Source organism: Pseudonaja textilis, chromosome 2 (assembly GCF_049901715.1).
Source record: "Pseudonaja textilis isolate UNSWEBS1 chromosome 2, rPseTex1.2, whole genome shotgun sequence".
NCBI classification, from domain to species: Eukaryota; Metazoa; Chordata; class Lepidosauria; order Squamata; family Elapidae; genus Pseudonaja; species Pseudonaja textilis.
Genome location: NC_141991.1, coordinates 181,168,425 through 181,187,179, shown reverse-complemented (window position 1 = coordinate 181,187,179; position 18,755 = coordinate 181,168,425). Strand labels below are relative to the sequence as shown.

At 37.3% G+C, this 18,755-nt stretch overlaps 1 protein-coding gene across 7 annotated transcripts in view; it reads right to left on the bottom strand.

Moving 5' to 3' along the window:
* ELAVL2 (ELAV like RNA binding protein 2) overlaps nucleotides 1-18,755 on the bottom strand; it is a 154,777-nt gene that overhangs the window by 24,011 nt on the left and 112,011 nt on the right. For all 7 annotated transcript variants that reach the window (XM_026718592.2, XM_087926551.1, XM_087926554.1 and 4 more), the window contains one exon: nucleotides 14,819-14,922. In XM_026718592.2, the coding sequence (XP_026574377.1) occupies nucleotides 14,819-14,922 (104 nt within the window). The remainder of the gene's footprint in view (nucleotides 1-14,818; nucleotides 14,923-18,755) is intronic.

Sequence of the window (18,755 nt, the reverse complement as noted above, 5' to 3'; positions counted from 1 at the left end):
AGCGGAGATGGCGGCAGAATCGGATGATGAGAAGGAACCTGGGCCAGTTCTGGAGTCTGGGGAAAGTCCTGATGGATGCTCTGTGTCAGACGCAGAGACAGACCCAGAGCCATCCAACATTTCCCAGCCACCAGAGAGGCAGCTGACTTTGGAGGCTGATATGACTGAGGAGGAAGAGCAGCTGGGGCCTGTTCCAGACGCACATATGTGCACAGCTGTTAAGAAAGGGGAACAACTGAGGACAAGGAGTTGACTTGGAAGCAAGGCACACATGCATGCTGAATGGCCCCTCCCTGGCTGGGAAATAAATGGAAGGAAAGGGGAGTGGTTGTCGTAGGCGACAACAGTTCGTCTTTCTGAAGATTTTGTTCATTGTGTTTCATGCCACAGAGACTGCTTGCCAGAACTTAATTTGCAGCCTTTAGGATGGGAGCTCATGGCCTTGCACTTATCTCAAGGAACTGACAAGGTCTGTTGCTGCCATTAACCTTTGAAGGACTATTGCCCGGACTATTCGGGTGAGTGAATGCAATTAATTCACAAGAGGTAAATAAAAAGAGGCTTTTCGTGACAAGGAGTCTGTTTCTTACTTCTGCTAAGGATTGGTCAGAACACAGAATTCCTGAGCCAGCTGGTTGACCACAAGTCATAAAAGGGGCCATGGTTCCACATTCATGCCCTAGAGCAGGGGTGTCAAACTCTCGTCATCACAGCATCATCACAACTTTTTCTCCATTCGCTACACTCGGCTTGGGCATGGCCAACGCATGATGCATTTGACAGCCCTGCCCTAAAGTTTCCTAGAAAAATAAAAAAAGGCAAAAGTGGATAAAAAACTTGGCATGCCACACATTAATGGTGGTACCAAATCCTACTGTGCCCTGTACAGGTTTTTTTTACCCTTTACCAGAAAAAAAGTTAAAAACCAGGAAGTGAGAAGGCAAATGCAAGCCTTGGGCTTGGTAACTTGCAGCAGAGGTGAGTTAAAAAGAACTGATGAACAAATATTCAGGATTATATCATCTAGAATGCATAAATGCACCAAATTACTGCTGGCAAATATGAACAACATGAAGGGACATTTTATCACGCTTGATGAACAAGCTGAAAAGGCTGAAAATTTTTGGATCCCAATATATACTTTGATACACAGAATTTTAAAGATTAATATTCCGTTGAAGCCAGAATTTTCCGATGAATGAACAAGCAGTTAGAAAAAAACCCCAGATTATTTCAATATATGGTCTAACAGAAAGATTACTGTAGGCACAGAGAAGGAAAGATTCAACACCAGCCACTAAGGAAGAATAGTTGGTGAAGTTGACAGATTTTGCTGAAATGGATAAATTAACTTATTTGAATAGAGAAAAAGCATTGTCTACGTCTACTGGTGAATGGACGCCACTTACGAAAATTTAAATAAAAATGGGGGGAAAAATGAATTTGTGGCTTAGGGTTTTGACAGTTAGACAAGAAAGACTGTAGAAAGAATAATATAATGTAATTTTAGAAATATATTTGCGCTTATAACTGTCATGAAGAATACTGAAGGTTACTTTTTTATACTTCTTTTCTAGTTTAACTTTTTTCTTTTCTTATGGTTTTTGCTTTTACATTGCCTTTCTTTTTCTCTGTTTACTACTAGTTTCCTTAGATTTCATCTACCTGTTTAAAAGTCTTGATAATATTTTTCAAGGATTATACTGTCATATTCTTGCAGGGCAAAGAGTGGATACAGGGAAGCATACAGTAATATTTAAGTTTAGTTTTGTCATGTGCTATACTCTCAGATTCATCCCACCATAACTCCACTGCACAATCCCTTCCTTCCTTTACCTACTGATGTTCTGATGCTACACTGAGCAGAGCGCGATCCTACCTGTTCCGCTACTGGTTCGATGATCGCACGCGCATCCATGCACACCTAATGCATGCAACGTTCCCCAAACCAGCTGAGGCCTGCAGCACCAATCAGCTGAGAGGATAAAGAAGAGAAAAGCACAGGGGCAGGTGGGACGGCCGATTCTGCGCTTCTCTCTTCTTTTTCCTCTCAGGGAGGCTTTTTTCCCTCCTCACAGATGATTGTTGGAGGCTTTTTACTAATGATTCAGGTGAACCGGTCGGAACCGTTAGCATACTACCACTGGCCCGAGTAGTGCTATTATTGCATACCCTCAAATGCATAGCCATCTTATTCCTTGCTTGCCAGGGAAAAAAAACATCAGCCCAGCCAGCTTCTCTAAATAAAGTCACCTTTTTTAAAATAAGAAACTATAGAACATTTCATGCAATTGCGATAGATAGATAGATAGATAGATAGATAGATAGATATAAAGGAATGAAGTTATATTAATTGATTTCACTGGCTATATAGAGGGGACACTCTGCTGGTAAATCTACTACAGTGTTTCTCATATAATAAGGCCAGGTCTTTTTTTTTTTTTTTTTTTAGCCCCGAAAAAATGGCTAGGCCGTCTTTTCGGGGGTGACTTAATTCCCCACCTTTGCATCTTCGGGCAGGCGGGCGGCGATGGCTTGGATGTTGACCTCGGTGTTGGTGGGGCACTTTGTATCAGGGTCAACACACACAGCACCATATCCTGGTGTGCAACAAAAGTACTTCCTAACAGTAAGCCCCCCCTGCCATTTCCCCCCCCCCATTTCACATGTTTTAATATAGGCATTAATTTGGGGGGAGGGGCTTAATTTCATTTCATGCCTATAAAACATGCTGGGACTTCCTATTGGGGGAGGCCGTATTGTTGGAGAAACAGGGTATTAAGATATCATTAATTTCTGTCTTGTTATGAGTGAAGCTCAGGAAGCCAAAAATATTTTGTTTTAAGCTGAAAGCTGAAGTATAAACAGATTTCAGGAAAGCTTTAGTCCCCTGCCCCTTATTGGCGCTTTTCAATTATTATTACAGAAGGTTGGCAACAAAATTACATGTATGTATGACAAATACAAAAATATAAATAAGTGCTACCCATGTGTTAGCAATTGCATAAAATGTTCTATAGTTCCTTATTTTAAAAAAGGTGACTTTATTTAGAGAAATTATTTCACACAGTTTAAAATACATTTTTTTAAAAAAAATAAGGAAGTGTAACCTAAACTGTATGAAACTGGTGCCAGCTTGGGAAAGGCTGCTGTAACTAATAATCAATGTTACAGAAGAATGGATATGATAAATAATAAATATAGCAAATATATAAATCTGCTTTATCACACATTTTTTCCTATGTAGGTCAGATCAATTTTTAAATAGTATTGCTTTTCACATAAAGGATTTCTAAAAGTCAATGCAATTCCTTAAGATTTTTATCGGTAAGATTTGATAAAGTATCTTTTCATCTATTTTAATCCAACTGAAATACATAATCCTTTTCACCGAAACACTAACTTTAATTCAGAAGCAGGGCTTGGAACTCCTTAAGTTTGTCTTGAGTCTTCCTTCATCAAAATTTCATTTACAAAGTTATACAACACTCTTACGTGATTCGTTGAGGTACACTAAATTGTCTAAAGAACACTATTTGGTTTGTAAAATTGCTTGGAACTAGGACTGTCAGCTAATTTATTCCAAAGCAAATTGGTGCTTTAGAGCACTTTTCAGTCACTCAAAAAGGATATTCTGTGGCTCTAAGTCAAAATGTCGAAGTAAATAAGAGCTCCAAATACAAAAATATTTCAAAGAAGAAAGAACGCTGACCAAAATAGCACATTGTCTCTGACTATCACTGGACAAGTAATTCAGCAATAACTGCATTGTTTGGGACAATATAATTGAACTCCTTATTTAGCAAATAGTATTAGTATCCTAAGTAGGAGGCAGGTGGAAATTCATTTCTAGTTTTATTTTGAACTTTTAGGTTTAGTTATGAACTGAAATTTAGTAACATGAAGTGTATACATTTTTTAAATTTCTATCTTTAGAAATGGAAAAAAATGAATTAGGGTCAGTAACTGCAAAAAAGAAAAAAAAAGAAAAACCAAACATGCACAATGATACAGTATGAATTCAATTAGTTCTTAAAAGATCAAGCAGCCCTGTGTTTAACCATGGCTTTGGAGAGTCACAGCACTATTCACAGGCAGTTATAAAAATAAATAATAAAGCTGCCCTAAATGCACAGGGATAATAAATAAAATAAAAAATATATTTTTGAAAACATCTCTTCCGTAAAGAAATGTTATTTTGAATTTTGGGATAGGAGCAGTGGTGAGATTCAGCTGGTTCGCATGAACCGGTTGTTAAATACCCCCCTGCTATCAAAATGTATCCTGGACGCTACAATGGAGAAACAGGCAACAGAGTTGCCAGTGTGAGGGAAGGAGAAGGCCCCTTTCCCTCTTTCTTCTCCCTGCTCCTCCTCCTTCCCTCGTGCTGGCTGCTCCATTGCCTATTTCTCTATTGCAGTGCAGCAGCTCCACTTTGACAGTGCCCGGGGTGGGGGAGTAATTTAGTGACAGGTTTGCACAGGGTCAGGTTGGCCATTATGAGAGACTCGTCCCACATGTGCGGTGGAGCTGGAGGATGGGCCACGCCTCCCACAACAGCAAACCTGGCCTGGGGCAAACCAGTTGTTAAATTATTTGAATCCCACCTTTGGGTAGGAATCCCCTCAAGAGAAAAAGGAAACAGCTGAACTCCGGATAGCAAAATTACAGTTTTTTGGTGCCCCTTCCTCAGTCCTCCATTTCAATATATTGTCTTCCATTCTAACTAATCAATATCTATTTGTGAAAGAAATATATTCCATTATACGCAAGATCCATTATATCCAAGAAAACAGAGCAATTTGTAATTTAATGATAAAGTTCAACATCATGTCATCATTTCAGAATTGCCAGTTTAAAGTCTTATTTTAAAAATTGGTTTTCATAATTTTGGTTGTTTGAAAATACATTTACACATAACCACAAACTGTTTCTATTTGAAAAAAATATACATCTTCCAGTAAGATGTACCATCTTTTTTGCACTATAAGACACTCCGGACTATAAGACGCACATTAGCTTTAGAGGAGGAAAACAAGAAAAAAAAAATCTGCCTCTGCCTCCCAGCATCCATCCAGTATTCATCTTGCTAGCGTCCTCGCAGCAAACAGCAAACAGTTTTAGTCAGCTTCAGCACGTTATTGCAGCCCCAGCATGTGGCTTGCAGGGCTCCACTCTGTTGCATCCATCACCGGTCAACTGAGCTGAGCTGCTGCCTCCGCCAGGGAACTGATTGGCGGTTGGATCATCCTCCCGGAATACCACCACCAATCAACTGTTCTACATAGCGGGAATCACCACCATCGCCTATTCCTGCCCGTTTGCCACTGATTGTACAGCTGATTGGCAGTATTCTGGGAGGCCGATCCAACCGCCAATTGGCTGTTCGGTAGCAAAGGCTGCAGCATTCCCCAGCGGAGGCATCGCACCAACCCCCCCTCCCCCGCTGCAATATTTGCTCTATGAGACAGCCATTTCCACCCACTTTGGGGGGGGGGAGTGCATCTTATAGTGCGAAAAATGCAGTAATTACCTTTGCACATTTCACTACACAAAATTTTAATACATTTCATGAAATAAGACTAATACCACTGCATAAATAAATATCAGTTATTAAAACAACTTTTTGAAAGTTTGGCAGTTTCAATTTCTTAGTGGATTTACCAATATGCTATTGATTGGAAAGTTTTCCAATGCAAACTGAAAATTGTATGGAGTCACACAAATATGTTTAATTCACTGGCAAAAGTCTTTCCTGTTCAACTTTTTTTGGGGGAGGGGGAGAAGAAGAATCCACATTTTATTTAAAAAAGAATCCATGTTAGAAAAAGGATAATTGGATATAGATTTGAGTTTGTTTTAAACTAAATATATTCTAACAATATTTAAACTAAATATATTCTAAGTTAAGTATGAAGATACTTAACTTAGAATATATTTAAGTTTCATACTCACTCCAGCCAAGCCTATGGAGATTCTCAATCATGAAAGTCATGGTTATCAGAACTGAAGCAGCTTCTTGGATGAGAAGCAAATTTTAGGGCAAAAACTAAGAAAAATACAGCTGACTTTTGAAGAGCACCTTTGGGACACACTAGCCACAATGTAACTCATAAGGTCAAAGTTGGAAGAACTTTGCCTTCATCATACTCTTAGCTTTTGGTCTGCTTGTTAAATTGGAAACTTTTCCCCAATATATAGTAGATGTGCTATCAATATCAGTCCATAATTAATAAATTGTGTTAACCTAAAGATTAGCCAAAGCAACAATTACTGGGCTTCATCTAAGTAAAATTTTTGTTTCATCTTTCCACTATATGAGACAATGTAATCTGTCTGTCTGTCTGTCTGTCTGTCTGTCTGTCTATCTATCTATCTCTATCTATCTATCTATCTATCTATCTATCTATCTATCTATCTATCTATCTATCAGTGAAATACCACTCACAAAATCGTCACAAAATCTCCAAAACTGTAAAGCCTATGAACTTGAAACTCAGCATGTATGTTCTTCTTGGTTTCTACGTGCTCACTAAGAAAGGATTTTTCAAAATGACCAGCAGAGCATTAGTATTTTGTATATTATTATTAATACACTCTGATGCTAAGGAGTTCTACTCCCCCTCCCCACCTGAAAAGAAATCTCTTCCAAATGCAAAACACAAGCAGAGGAGAGGAGTTTCAGTTTCACAGCAACAACCAGCTTTTAGTACAGAACAGTTGAGCTAAGCCATGCCCAGGCTCCTTGCTGTCTCCTTCTTGCTCACACAGAAAAACACTTTCACTTTCCATGTTTTAGTTTCCAAACAGCCCTCAACTCTCTCACACACTGACAGGACGCTAGCCAGATGAATACCAATGGATGCTGGTAGGAAGAGGCAGGATTCCCACCCCCCCGTTATTTTCCTCCCCAAAAACTAAACCCAATCACCTAGTTTCGTAGCGAAGCACGGGTATAGAGCTAGTGCTTGTTAATCAACAGCTTATAAACTGTGTTTTAATACATGCCTTTCACTTAACTCGAGTTGTGAGCTTGGGTGAATGTGAACAAGAATTTGGGATTAAAATTAGCTTTACTAATTTTAAATTTCCCCAAAAGATAAGCTGCCAGTGCAATATTCTCCATCTTAGTAAGGCTGCTAAGGTTATTCCGTTTACCGGTCTCTTGAAAGCCAATAGACCTGTGTCTAAAAGCAGCCAAGCTGCCAGGTTGATGGGGTGAAAGACAAGCATTCAACGGTCATAGTTAAAGGATCTACGCCTTTATCTGATGCATGAAATTAGCAGGAAAACTAAGTAAGATTTAGCATAACTGAAAAAAACCATTGTGACCGATTTCACAATTCCTAAACTTCAGTAAGTAAGCATACCAAAGAAGAACAACAGAACAATGACAGAACAATTAATCAGTGGAACAATTTGCCTCCAGAAGTTTTAAATGCTCCAACTCTGAAAGTTTTTAAGAAGAGATTGGGCAAACCATTTGTCTAAAATGGTATAGGGTTTCCTGCCTAAGCAAAGGGTTGGACTAGAAAACCTCCAAGGTCCCTTCCAACTCTGTTATTCTATTCTATTCTGTTCTGTTTCTACAAAAAACATGTGCTTTGTAACTTGGTGAGGATTTATAAGCCACCCCTTGTGTAATCAGTGTCTTGAACTCTAAGATAAGGTTGCTTCAAAGTCTGCAATACAGTGTAAACCTGAGGGCAATTGAGGACTCTCCACTAGTTTCTCTAAGTTCTGTACTCCCTCCTTACTTTATTTGGTGACAACACATGACAACTATTCTAAGAAAGGACATCTCTCCCACATTCCATAACAGCTACACACCCACAAGTTCACATAATTCAATATGTGCCTACTGTGGAAACAATCTTGGGGGGAAAAAAAGATTTAATATATGTGCAATTGCACCACTATATCCTTCTATATATTCTTCTATAACTTAGTAGCAGGGTAGAGACTTGAAATATGGTGTATTGAAACATTCTGGAAGGAGCAAGATTAATTTTTATGTGTTATCAAAATCTAGCAAAAAGAAAAGTCATTGATTTGTGGGCATTACTAAATTTAGTTCAATCTGGAGCAAAATGAGAGATCTCCAGGATTATGTCTGTTAACTTAATTATAATAGGTGTATAGTTAATGTGATATTTTTGTGGGCAGCATACCATTTCAGTTCTTTCAAAATAAAAAAAAGAAATGTTATGTAAAAAACTAAGAATGTGCTGTACGCTAAAGGCACCCAAGATATGATAATATAGCAGGAATATGGTACAGAAATTTTGATCAACACCACAATGCAGGGAAAAAAATACAGATTCATTTTTGAATCTCTCTTTTCTCAGGAAGTATGTGATCAAAATGACCTGAAATTTTACACATCTCCCAACACCTATTTGGTAGGCAATCTGAATGAAATATATATATTCAAGTATACTTAATTTAGCTTTCTTCCCTCACAGATCCTTGGTCTCAATTCCACACATATAAGCTGCTACCAACAAAGGAATGATATCTTTATTTACCCTTTTCTAGATTAATTTGAGCTTCAGGGAAACGTGGCCACTTGTATCTGGGAAACGACAGAGAAAAGGGATTATAAATCCCTTTCTGTTTTTACAACTGCATGCAAGTGCTTTGAAATTAAAAGACCTAAAGGCACTTAGTTGCATAATACCGTATAAAGATTTTATCTAGTTATAGCACAAACCAAATTATTTTCTTTAAGTTTAACCAATGTCTTTCCACAAAGATTTAATGGCAAAATATGTTTCCTATCTATCAGCAATGGATGAGTTATTAGATTAGAATACTTTTGTTAGCATTAACAATATAATCTATTAGTGGCAGAGTCCAATTCTTAATAATAAAATTTCTGGATGAAAATGGATTTGAACACAGTACTAAGCAATAGCATTAAGAATAAGGCTGCCTTCCTTAATCCTTATCTACTCTTTCCTTGCTTACATGAAGAGGAAATAGGAAGCCTTAATTTCAATTTCAAATAACTTGCAACGTTCTTCCTGTTAGTACTAATTACATCAGGCATGTTCAACCTTTGGGCGGCACTGAGTGAAGGGGTATTATTCTTCACTGTGTATAAAATATATATAATTTAATTATATAAATGCATATAATATTGTTAAAAGTTTACAATCTTATGGAGATGCTGTCCAGGGCCATATTTGGACTATTGGCTGTGGATTGGACACCTGCATTACAGCATTAAGATGTACTTTAATATGGAAGTATTAAAAGGGCATGTGTGCCTCTATTTTTTCCTATAAACGTGTACATTTATTCTTATAAATTTCTGAGAAAAAGGGTACTGTCAGCCATAATTCTGACAGAAGAGTAGCAAACAAAACTCTGTATTATTACTTCATCTATATTATTTTAAAAAGCAAGAGCTTTCTTGCTTATACATATGAGGATCACAAATCTAAGCAAGCAATAATTTAAACCAAGCCTTGGATATATATTTCAAAACTGTTACCACTGCTTAGCATAAACAACTTTAAAACTTGTATTTAAACAAGCAAAATTGTTCATGTCTGCTTCTGTATGGAACCTACTGAAATCATCTTCTTTTCTGGACTGATATACCACTATTAGTTGGGATCTCTTTTTGAAGAAAACAAGGATCAACCAGTGTACCTATTACTATCCTTGTGCTAAGGAGGGGTTTTCTGCATTTAGTTTTTATCAGAGGGTGCTTCTTGAAGTAAGCTGATGGGAGAAGGTGGTTGAATAAAATGTTCCTTAAAGGGAGGGCATGTTAGGAGTATATAACAAATAAAAGGCTATCTATAAGAACTTTCTCGGGATACAGAACAATTTAGTATCTTCATTTTGCTCTGGACCATTGAAGCCTTTTGTGCGTTCGTAGTAACTGTTTGTTTGGAATTGGAAAACATTAAAATAAATCCTTACTTTTATTTTCAGGATCCATAGGTGAGTGGAACTATGCAAAACTTTAACATAAGTGGCTATATATATGTAGTCCTCAACTTACAACAGCTTGTTTAGTGTACATTCAAAATTACAATTCACTGCAGTATCACTAATCACTCTTGTCTAGGCAAAGAGAATCTACTGTACCAACCAAATTCACGGTTTCGTTCAATCTTTTTTCTTTTTTTCTTTTCTTTTTGCAAACAGTAGGGAAATCTAGATTTATTAACCCAGAACAAGGAAGATGTGATTTCAGATACCAACAAGAGGATGATCTAACTTTACCCGTATCTTTTTGGTTGAAAATCTACAATATATCTCAAATGACCAGAAAAACAATAAATTGTTTTAGGAAAGCGAAAAACAATCGTGGCTCAAAAGCACTGAAAAAAGTGACTTATGACCTTTGTAGCATCCCCATGATCATATGATTAAAATTCAGATGCTTGACAACTGGTTCACATTTATGACCACTGCTGTGTCCCAAGGCCATGTGATCCCCCTCTGCGACCTTTGACAAACTCAACGGGGAAGCTAGATTCACTTCACAACCAGGCTATTAACTTATCAACTGCACTGATTCAATTAACAATTGAGGCAAGCAAGATTGTAAAATGAAGCAAACCTCACTTAACAAATGTCTCACTTAACAGAAATTTTGGGCTCAACTGTGGTCATATGTTGAGGACTACCTGTATGATACAAAATAAAAAGTATTCTCTGGCAAATGATCATAGTGTATGGTTATCAGTCCATCATAGATGGAGTTACTAATTTTTTTTTTTCTCAAGAGGAGAATGGGAGGATATGGTCTTCTGGATGAATTAATAAATTAATTAAAACTCACCAATGGATCAATGTAAGCATTTAATACTGTTTATTTCCTTATTTAAATAAAATGATTATTGTTCTTCAGTTAGAACACTGCTTTAAATTTTCTAGTGTCTTGCTTAAAAAAACACAATCAGCAAAGAAAAGTAGTCATCATTATTCATCCTGAAATAAGGCTGAAAAACAGTCACTTGGCAATGATATCCCAAAATCCTCACGCCAACGTCTCAATTGGTACCAATGTCTCGGCCAACTTACACAGCCTTGCCAGGTTGGGGATCAAAATAATAATTTGCAGCAATTCAAGCATACAAACAGATGACTCAGAACTTTTATAACAAGAAACAGAGAATGCTGAGTTACCTGCAATAATAACAAAAGCAATCGTCCCGCCCCTACCAGTCACATTGGGTAACACAAATATTTTCTGTTCTGACATTTCAAGTTGCTGGTTTGAACAATGAAAACTAAATATGAATTAAACTATTTATGAGGTGAATCATCATGCATTACCAGGTTCGGGGGGCGGGGGGGAGAGTTTCTCAAATTCTGATGAGTACCTAGTAGTTTTAACATCAACGCTGTTATCAAACCTGCCAGCACAAGATGTCAGAATGAAGAATCCAGCTTTTCTATCCAAAGATTTGAGAGCCAACTTTTGTCACATCCCTATGACTGAGTCATGAACTGGGAAAGTGACGGTTGACAGATGGGCGTGGTGAAAGTTTAAGGGTTTAGTCTCTGGGCAGAAAGGCATGTGTCAACCCATGTGTGGATTCTCCAACTGATGTGCTGGAGAAAAGAATGTTAAAATGTGTACCTTATTTGAAGAATTCACCGTTCAGGCATTCAATATATTTCCTTCCTTAGCATTCCATAAATCCAGTTCAACAGACTTCAGTGCTTTACTGGACCTATAGCTTTATATAGCCCTGTTAGGTAAAAGGCATTCAAGATTCTGATTCCTGCTGTTCTGATCATCAGATAGTTTTCTGTCTCAATTTTGTGCTCTATGTCTGATTTATTTGCCTTGCTTTTCTATTCAAGTCCAACTGACCTGTTCCAACAGACTCTGATATGCTCTGGGCCTGCACACCACTGAGGACGGCAGCTTGGCGGCTCAATTCCCATGAGCGAATAAACTGCAGAGGAACAGGAAAGGAGCCTCCCACAACTGCCTACCAGCATTCAGGCGTCACACCAGTAAAGATACCCCCCCCAAAAAAAATTCCTTTCACAGAGGCAGCCAGCTACCTTGGTAAACCCTGGCTAACACATGCCGTATGATAAATAAAATAAATGCCACATCTGACAACTCTAGTGTTCTCTATAAGCCTCATAGAACGACAGAATATTCAACAATCAGATTAACTAGAAAAATCGGAAGCAGATAATACTTAATGAAAGTTCTTAGAAATTATGCATTTTTGGAGTTTTAACTGGTGAGGTTTAATATTTTTATGTTTTTTTTTTCCAAAAAGGCTTGAGTTTAACTGAAAAAAAAACAACAACCCAATTTTAAATTACCCTGCATTCTAAAAGTGTTTTTATTTTAAAACAATATTTTTATCCAAGTATTTTATGTGAACCCTTCAAAAATGCAAGCTGACAAAATCAACCAATTTGTATACAAGAAAGAAATAACAAGCGGCCATTTTTTAAAAGTCTCCCTATATACTATTTAGGAAGGGAAAACACCTTTCTTTTGACCCAACAAAAGAATCACATTTGCAAAAGGCTCTTCACTTTATCTTGAGACAACAGTCCTGTGGTATTTAATTACCCTGTCAAGAGCACTAAATGGTTTGGCACCAGGCCCTTTCACTCAATCTTTGCTGATTGATAGCATCAATAAAACTCACTCACTTTAATTAAACTTCCAAATAGGATCTCATTTTGCCACTTGCTAGGATCAATGTTCTATGATATAGAAAGAACAGAACACAAAGGTTGTGAAGGTGCTTCTTCCTCACCTTCACACTTCATTTCCTTCAGGTATTCTAAAGGGGTTTTATCAATACATACATATTTTACAGTTCTCTTGACACAGTTGCTAATCAAAAAATATCATCACTGAATACTCTCATCTACCTATGATTATGTGACACATATGAGTACACACATGCATCTATGCAAATATATACATTAAGAGTATACTATTAATTTTCTTGCAAATCTGTCTTATCGGTCCAAGCAATAGTTCTATTTTAAGCAATTAACTCATTGAAAAAGGAATGCATATATTTTAAAAATTATAATAAATATAGAACTCGCTTCAGCAGGATATGAAATTGGTATATTTATTTTGAAAGAATTGTCATTGCGAGTGCTAGTAAAATAGACTGCATCATGTTGAAATTCATTAAGCCATGATAGTTTTTAGGGTTTTTAGGCATGTATTGTATTGTGTTTGCCAATATATTTAACTTTCCTTAAAATAAAATCCACGTTTTAGGGAATTAGCTCCCAAAGAAGCAAATAACTCTTTAACTCATTTCATTGAACAATAAAAATTGCTGCAATGAGAACCCAACAAGATAATTTTTAAAAAATCTTTGGATTAGAGGGACTGGAGTGAACTTTTCACATTCTTCTTACTCATTCCTTCACGATAATGCATTTATAACTTTTAAATACCAGGAAGTGGGAAGAAAACCTACTTAATTTATTTGATTAAAAATAACCATATTACTCTGACACGTAACAATGTTACATAAACATTTAATGGTGGTCAGTTCTACAATAAAACTTTGAAAAGAATTATCTGACCAGCCTTAGCCCTATAGAAAACTAACGTGCTTTATAGATTAAGGCAGGAATGGATTATTTACGGTCCTTAGATTAATTTTAAAAGTTCCCTGCAGGAAATCAGTTTTTGCCAAGAGCCATTTCTTTCTTCCCTGGAAATTGCTGTTTGGGAGATCGAGATGCAGAGACCAAGAACAAGGAAAACTGTCTCTGAAAAGGGAACAGGTATTATGTACCCATTCCTTACGTAAGTTCCACCTACCACATGGTTCCCCGTTGATTTTGATTTTGCTTGCAAAAGGTGGTCATGAGACCCAGGGATACAGCAATGGTCATTAAGTATGAACCAGCTGCCAAACATCTGAATTTTGATCACATTGATCATGGGGATGCTAAAAGGTCATAAGTGTGAAAAAATGATCGTAAGTCACTTTTTTCAGGGTCATCGTAACTTTGAATGGTCACTAAATGAACTCTGGTAAGTTGAGGACTACCTGTACTTACACCTGATGTTTCCCCAATATATCGCTATTCACTCTTGCCTAAGTAAAGAACCTATGCCAACCAAATTCAGTATTTCATTCAATCTTTTTTTAAAAAAATGTGCAAAGACCAGGGACTCCAAAATCCAGATTTTTTAACCCAGAAGAAGGAAGATATAGCCAGATGTGATTTCAGATACCAATGAGAAGATAATCTAACTTTCCCCACATCTTTTTTGCTTAAAATCTACGGTGTATCTCAAATGACAAGAAAATCAATGTATTATTTTAGGAAAGCAGAGAACAATTGTGGCTCATAGGCTAGAAGTCTCCCGAAGCCACCCCATTTGTCTCCTCCAAACCTCTCTCACCGCAACAAGCACATTTCAATGACTGTTCCAAAGACATAATCAGCTGTGCCTCCTGCAACCCTCAGGCAAGGCAAAAAATTGAATTTATTTAGAAGTCTTCTGTCTATGAAAACCATGAGACAATGCACAGGGGAATTCAAAGAAGGAAAATTCAGCTGCTGGGAACATTTATCAGGGAAAATCTTAAATATAGTGCTTTATATTTTATATTATTGTCAATATTAATACAGTATCACGTAACTTGATAGATATTGGGATTTACTTTTGATATGGTTGCAAATAGATGCAAACTGCCTGTGTAAGCTCCAGCAAAGGCTTATGAACAAATTATAATTAGTTCCCAAACTATATAGCTTCTAGAAATACATAGGACAGGTTACTCAAGCTATTTTATTCTAGCATTAATTTTACTCTCAAAAGTTTACATACTTTTATAGTTTTGGTTTGAAGTCTCAATCCATTCAGAGTATTGATTGCTTTTTCAGCATCCTTAGGGTCAATGTAATTCACAAATCCATATCCCAAACTCTGTCCTGGAGATAAAGAAAAGATGAGAAAGAAAAAAACATTACATGAGTACATAAAGAACTTTCATTTGAATTTTGTATTAATAAAAATCATCTAAAGCTACACCACATGAGAAAAAACTTCAACAATATGAGTAGCACACTCACTGAAACAGGAAAAATGAAAACATTTAAAAGATGATAAATATGCTCTTATATAATATATATGCTCTTATATAATATAATCTTATATTTAACAATTAGTAAGCAAGTTTATGAACAAGTTAAAGATATTGCTTGTATTTCTATTTTTTATTATTCCAATTCATCCAAAGTCCATAATTTGCTGAAGCAGTAGCTATCCACAAACCAAGAGGAGGACTGACAAAAACAAAAAGAAAACACTAGTTCACCTTCTGCCGGTAACAAGATTCTGAGGGGGTCTATAACAACTTGCCACACAGCCAACTTGCTGAGGCCAACTCACCATGCCCAATTTGCCACAGTCAACTGGCCGCAAAACAACTCGCCACGGGTTCAGAGTTACACTAATATCAAAGAAATGGTGGAATAGAATAATTAAAGCAAGGCTGCAAAAGGAAAGACCAAATGAAATGTGAATGAAAACAAGTTTTTATTTATTTTAAATAATGAAAGTGAATTGTTAAACTGTCTTGCAGTGAAGTGTCCCCCCTGGTGAGTTGGCCATGGTAAGTTGTCTCACAGTGAGTTGGCTGCTGCAAGTTGGCCCTGCGAGTTGGCCACATGTCAGTTAGCTGTGGCAAGTTGTCGCATTCTGATTCTGAGGACTAGAGGCCCTTACAATCATAGAAAAACAAATCAGGAATATAGTCAGTATCTTAATTTTGTGAGTCATTATCCATTAGAAAAGGCAGCTAAAGTATTTTAATAGCAGGATCAGCAAACCTTTTCAGGTAGCGGGCCACATCACATTATTTATTTTGTTTGCTGTATGGTCATAGACCCAAAAAATCAGGGTAAATTTTTAAAAAAGGCTACTTGAAATAATTTGACAAAGAACAACAATTACGAAGTAATCACACTTTAAAGTCAGCCTGTAGAGCAAAAACTGCTACTCTACAGAGATCAAATCTAACATCTGCAATGGCTGCAGTTGAATTGCAATCAAAATCTCACTATTTTCACATGGATCACTTAGTAGGAAAGTCATTCTTAAAATTACATGATTTCACCTAATTTCATAGGGACAAAGTAACAATTTTAAAAATGATTTAATTTCAAAATGCCCAGAGGTTTGATAAAACATACGGTTTTTAGATTTGCATTCTACATTTCCAACAAATGGTGGCAGACAAGAATAATACATTTAAATATAAATCAAAGGCAGAGTAAACTAAAGCAAGCTAAGGAAAGATTCATGAAAGAAAATACAGTCAATATGCCCAGCTATACAAACAAATTGCCTTATATTTCTGCATCACCTCAGGAAGCAAACAGCTGCTCTGAGCAACACTGCATTGTCTAGCTACTTAGGCCTCTTCTACGAAAGATTCATCTTTTAAGATTTTTAGTGAAGAATAAATAAACCAAAAAAGAAAAAAAAATCTCATAAAATGTCTTAAAACCCAGATAGAGCTTAATGTGGAAAATATAGACTTTGCTAAACCAAAACCCACTGCTTGAAAAAAAAAAAGTATCTAGTGAAGTTGCTGGGTGTTATATCCTTTTCAATAATCCCTGCTAATCTGGTGCAGTTTTCTAAATAACCTATGAAAACATTTTCACACATAAGAGAATGTTAACACAGAATATATTAGAATTTTCAGTCTTTTTGATCTGGAAACTTTCAGGTTCAATTTTCTCAATAATGGAATATTACAGATCACCCAGGCACAAGCAAACTTTTTGGATCTATTTTGAATCATCCTCCCCACCGCCCTTTTACAGGATAATACCTTCAAGGGTTTAACAAAAACTGATTAAAGTCAACGAAAGGCAACCTCATAATAAATAAGCTAATCTTTAAAGGATCAGAGGAACTCTACTTTAGTGCAATATACTACTGTTCTCACTTCTGTGGAAGCTGATTATAAGCAGACAGAATTAAGACGTATGTGATTCACATCTATACATGAAAAAAAAGATGGCACAATATGTAAATAAGATGCAAGAATGATGTATAGAAAGTAGAAGCAAAAGCTATAATCTAAAAAATAGCCAGCGTATGCATTGTCTAATGATAAGTAATAATAGCAAAGATGTAATATCCAAGAAAATAGTAGGTGTTGTAAGCAGAATTCAATTAAGGAAACAACAAAGCAAGGATACAATCCATAATAAGCTCCAGGCAGACATCAAAGCACTAAAACAAGGAAGCTGTTGAACCACCAAGGTATCAGTGACATTGGAGGTTCTTGAAAAAATAAACTATTGGGCCCTTGGATTCAACTTGGAAGATCAACAGGGGGCAGATATTTTAGAAGTGAGTCAATTTTTGTGTGAACTGAACACATGCCGTATTACTGAAACAGATCAAAATTAGCACTATGCTGACAGAAAACTGATATATTCTCCTCAGCAGCTGGCTTGCCAAGTTCCTAAAGAATCTATACCAGTAGAAAAACCTCAAATAACCACTTCAACAGCATGCTACAAGTAGAAACGGAAATGGTTTAATAATTTACTGAACAGGATCGACATCTTGCCCCAATTCATGGTGAAGGAACCCTCTACTCCCACTTAGGTATTCCAGCTAAACTAATCCTCAACTTATGACCATAACTGAGTCCAACATTGCTGTTGCTAAACAAGACAGTTGTTAAGTGGATTTTGCCACAGTTGTTAAGGGAATCACTGCCTTAAGTTAGTAACATAGTTGTTGAGTGAATCTGGCTTCCCCATTGACTTTGCTTGTTAGAAGGCAAAAGGGGATCACATGACCCCGGGACACTGCAACGGTCATAAATGTGAGTCAGTTGTCAAGTATCTGAATTGTGATCATGTGACCATGGAAATGCTGCAATAGTTGTAAGTGTGAAAAACAGTCATGTCACTGTTTTCAGTGCCGTTGTAACTTTGAACAGTCACTAAACGAACCGCAAGAACTATTTGTACATTGTACACGGGGAGGCTTATTTCCCCATACATTCAGTCTCAAAATAAAGATACTGGACAAGTAGTATAGCAGGGGTGTCAAACTCATTTTCATTGAGGGCCACATCAGGGTTGTGTTTAACCTCAGGAGATGGGGGTGGGCGTGGTCAAGGTGGGTGTGACCAGCTTGACATCACTCATGTGCGGGCACCTATGGTGGCCCAAGCGCTCTGCCAGTGAAAATGGGCTCCTGAGCTCCGTTCTGGCTGTGACTGCCTCCTGCAACCCTCTGCCAGCAAAAACGGAGCTTGCGAGGGCCACATGTGGCCCTCCCAAGCTCTGTTTTTGCTGGTAGAGGCACCGCGGGCTGGTCCTTTGCCACTTCCAGAGTGGCCCCACGGGCAAGATCTAAGTACCCCACCGGCCAGTTCCAGCCCGCTGGCTTTGAGTTTGACATCCCTGTAGTATAGGATACACACAGAGAGTGTTCTGACCCAGCCTTAGCAGAACCAACAAACAGACTCCTGGCCCCCCAAATCCCCTCTTTATTTAGCTACTGTGAATTACTGTCATTCACACACCGAAAAGTCCAGGCAATAATCCTTCCAAGGCTGAACTGAAGTATAGACCTTATCAGTTCCTTGGGATAATTGCCAAGCTGGGAGCTTCCAGCTGCAAAGCTGTAAATTAAATTCCCGCAGTCTGAGGCAAGAACCACAATTAGCAAATCTTCTGACATAAATCCTAACGGTTGTCTCCCACAACCACCACTCCCCTTTTCCTTC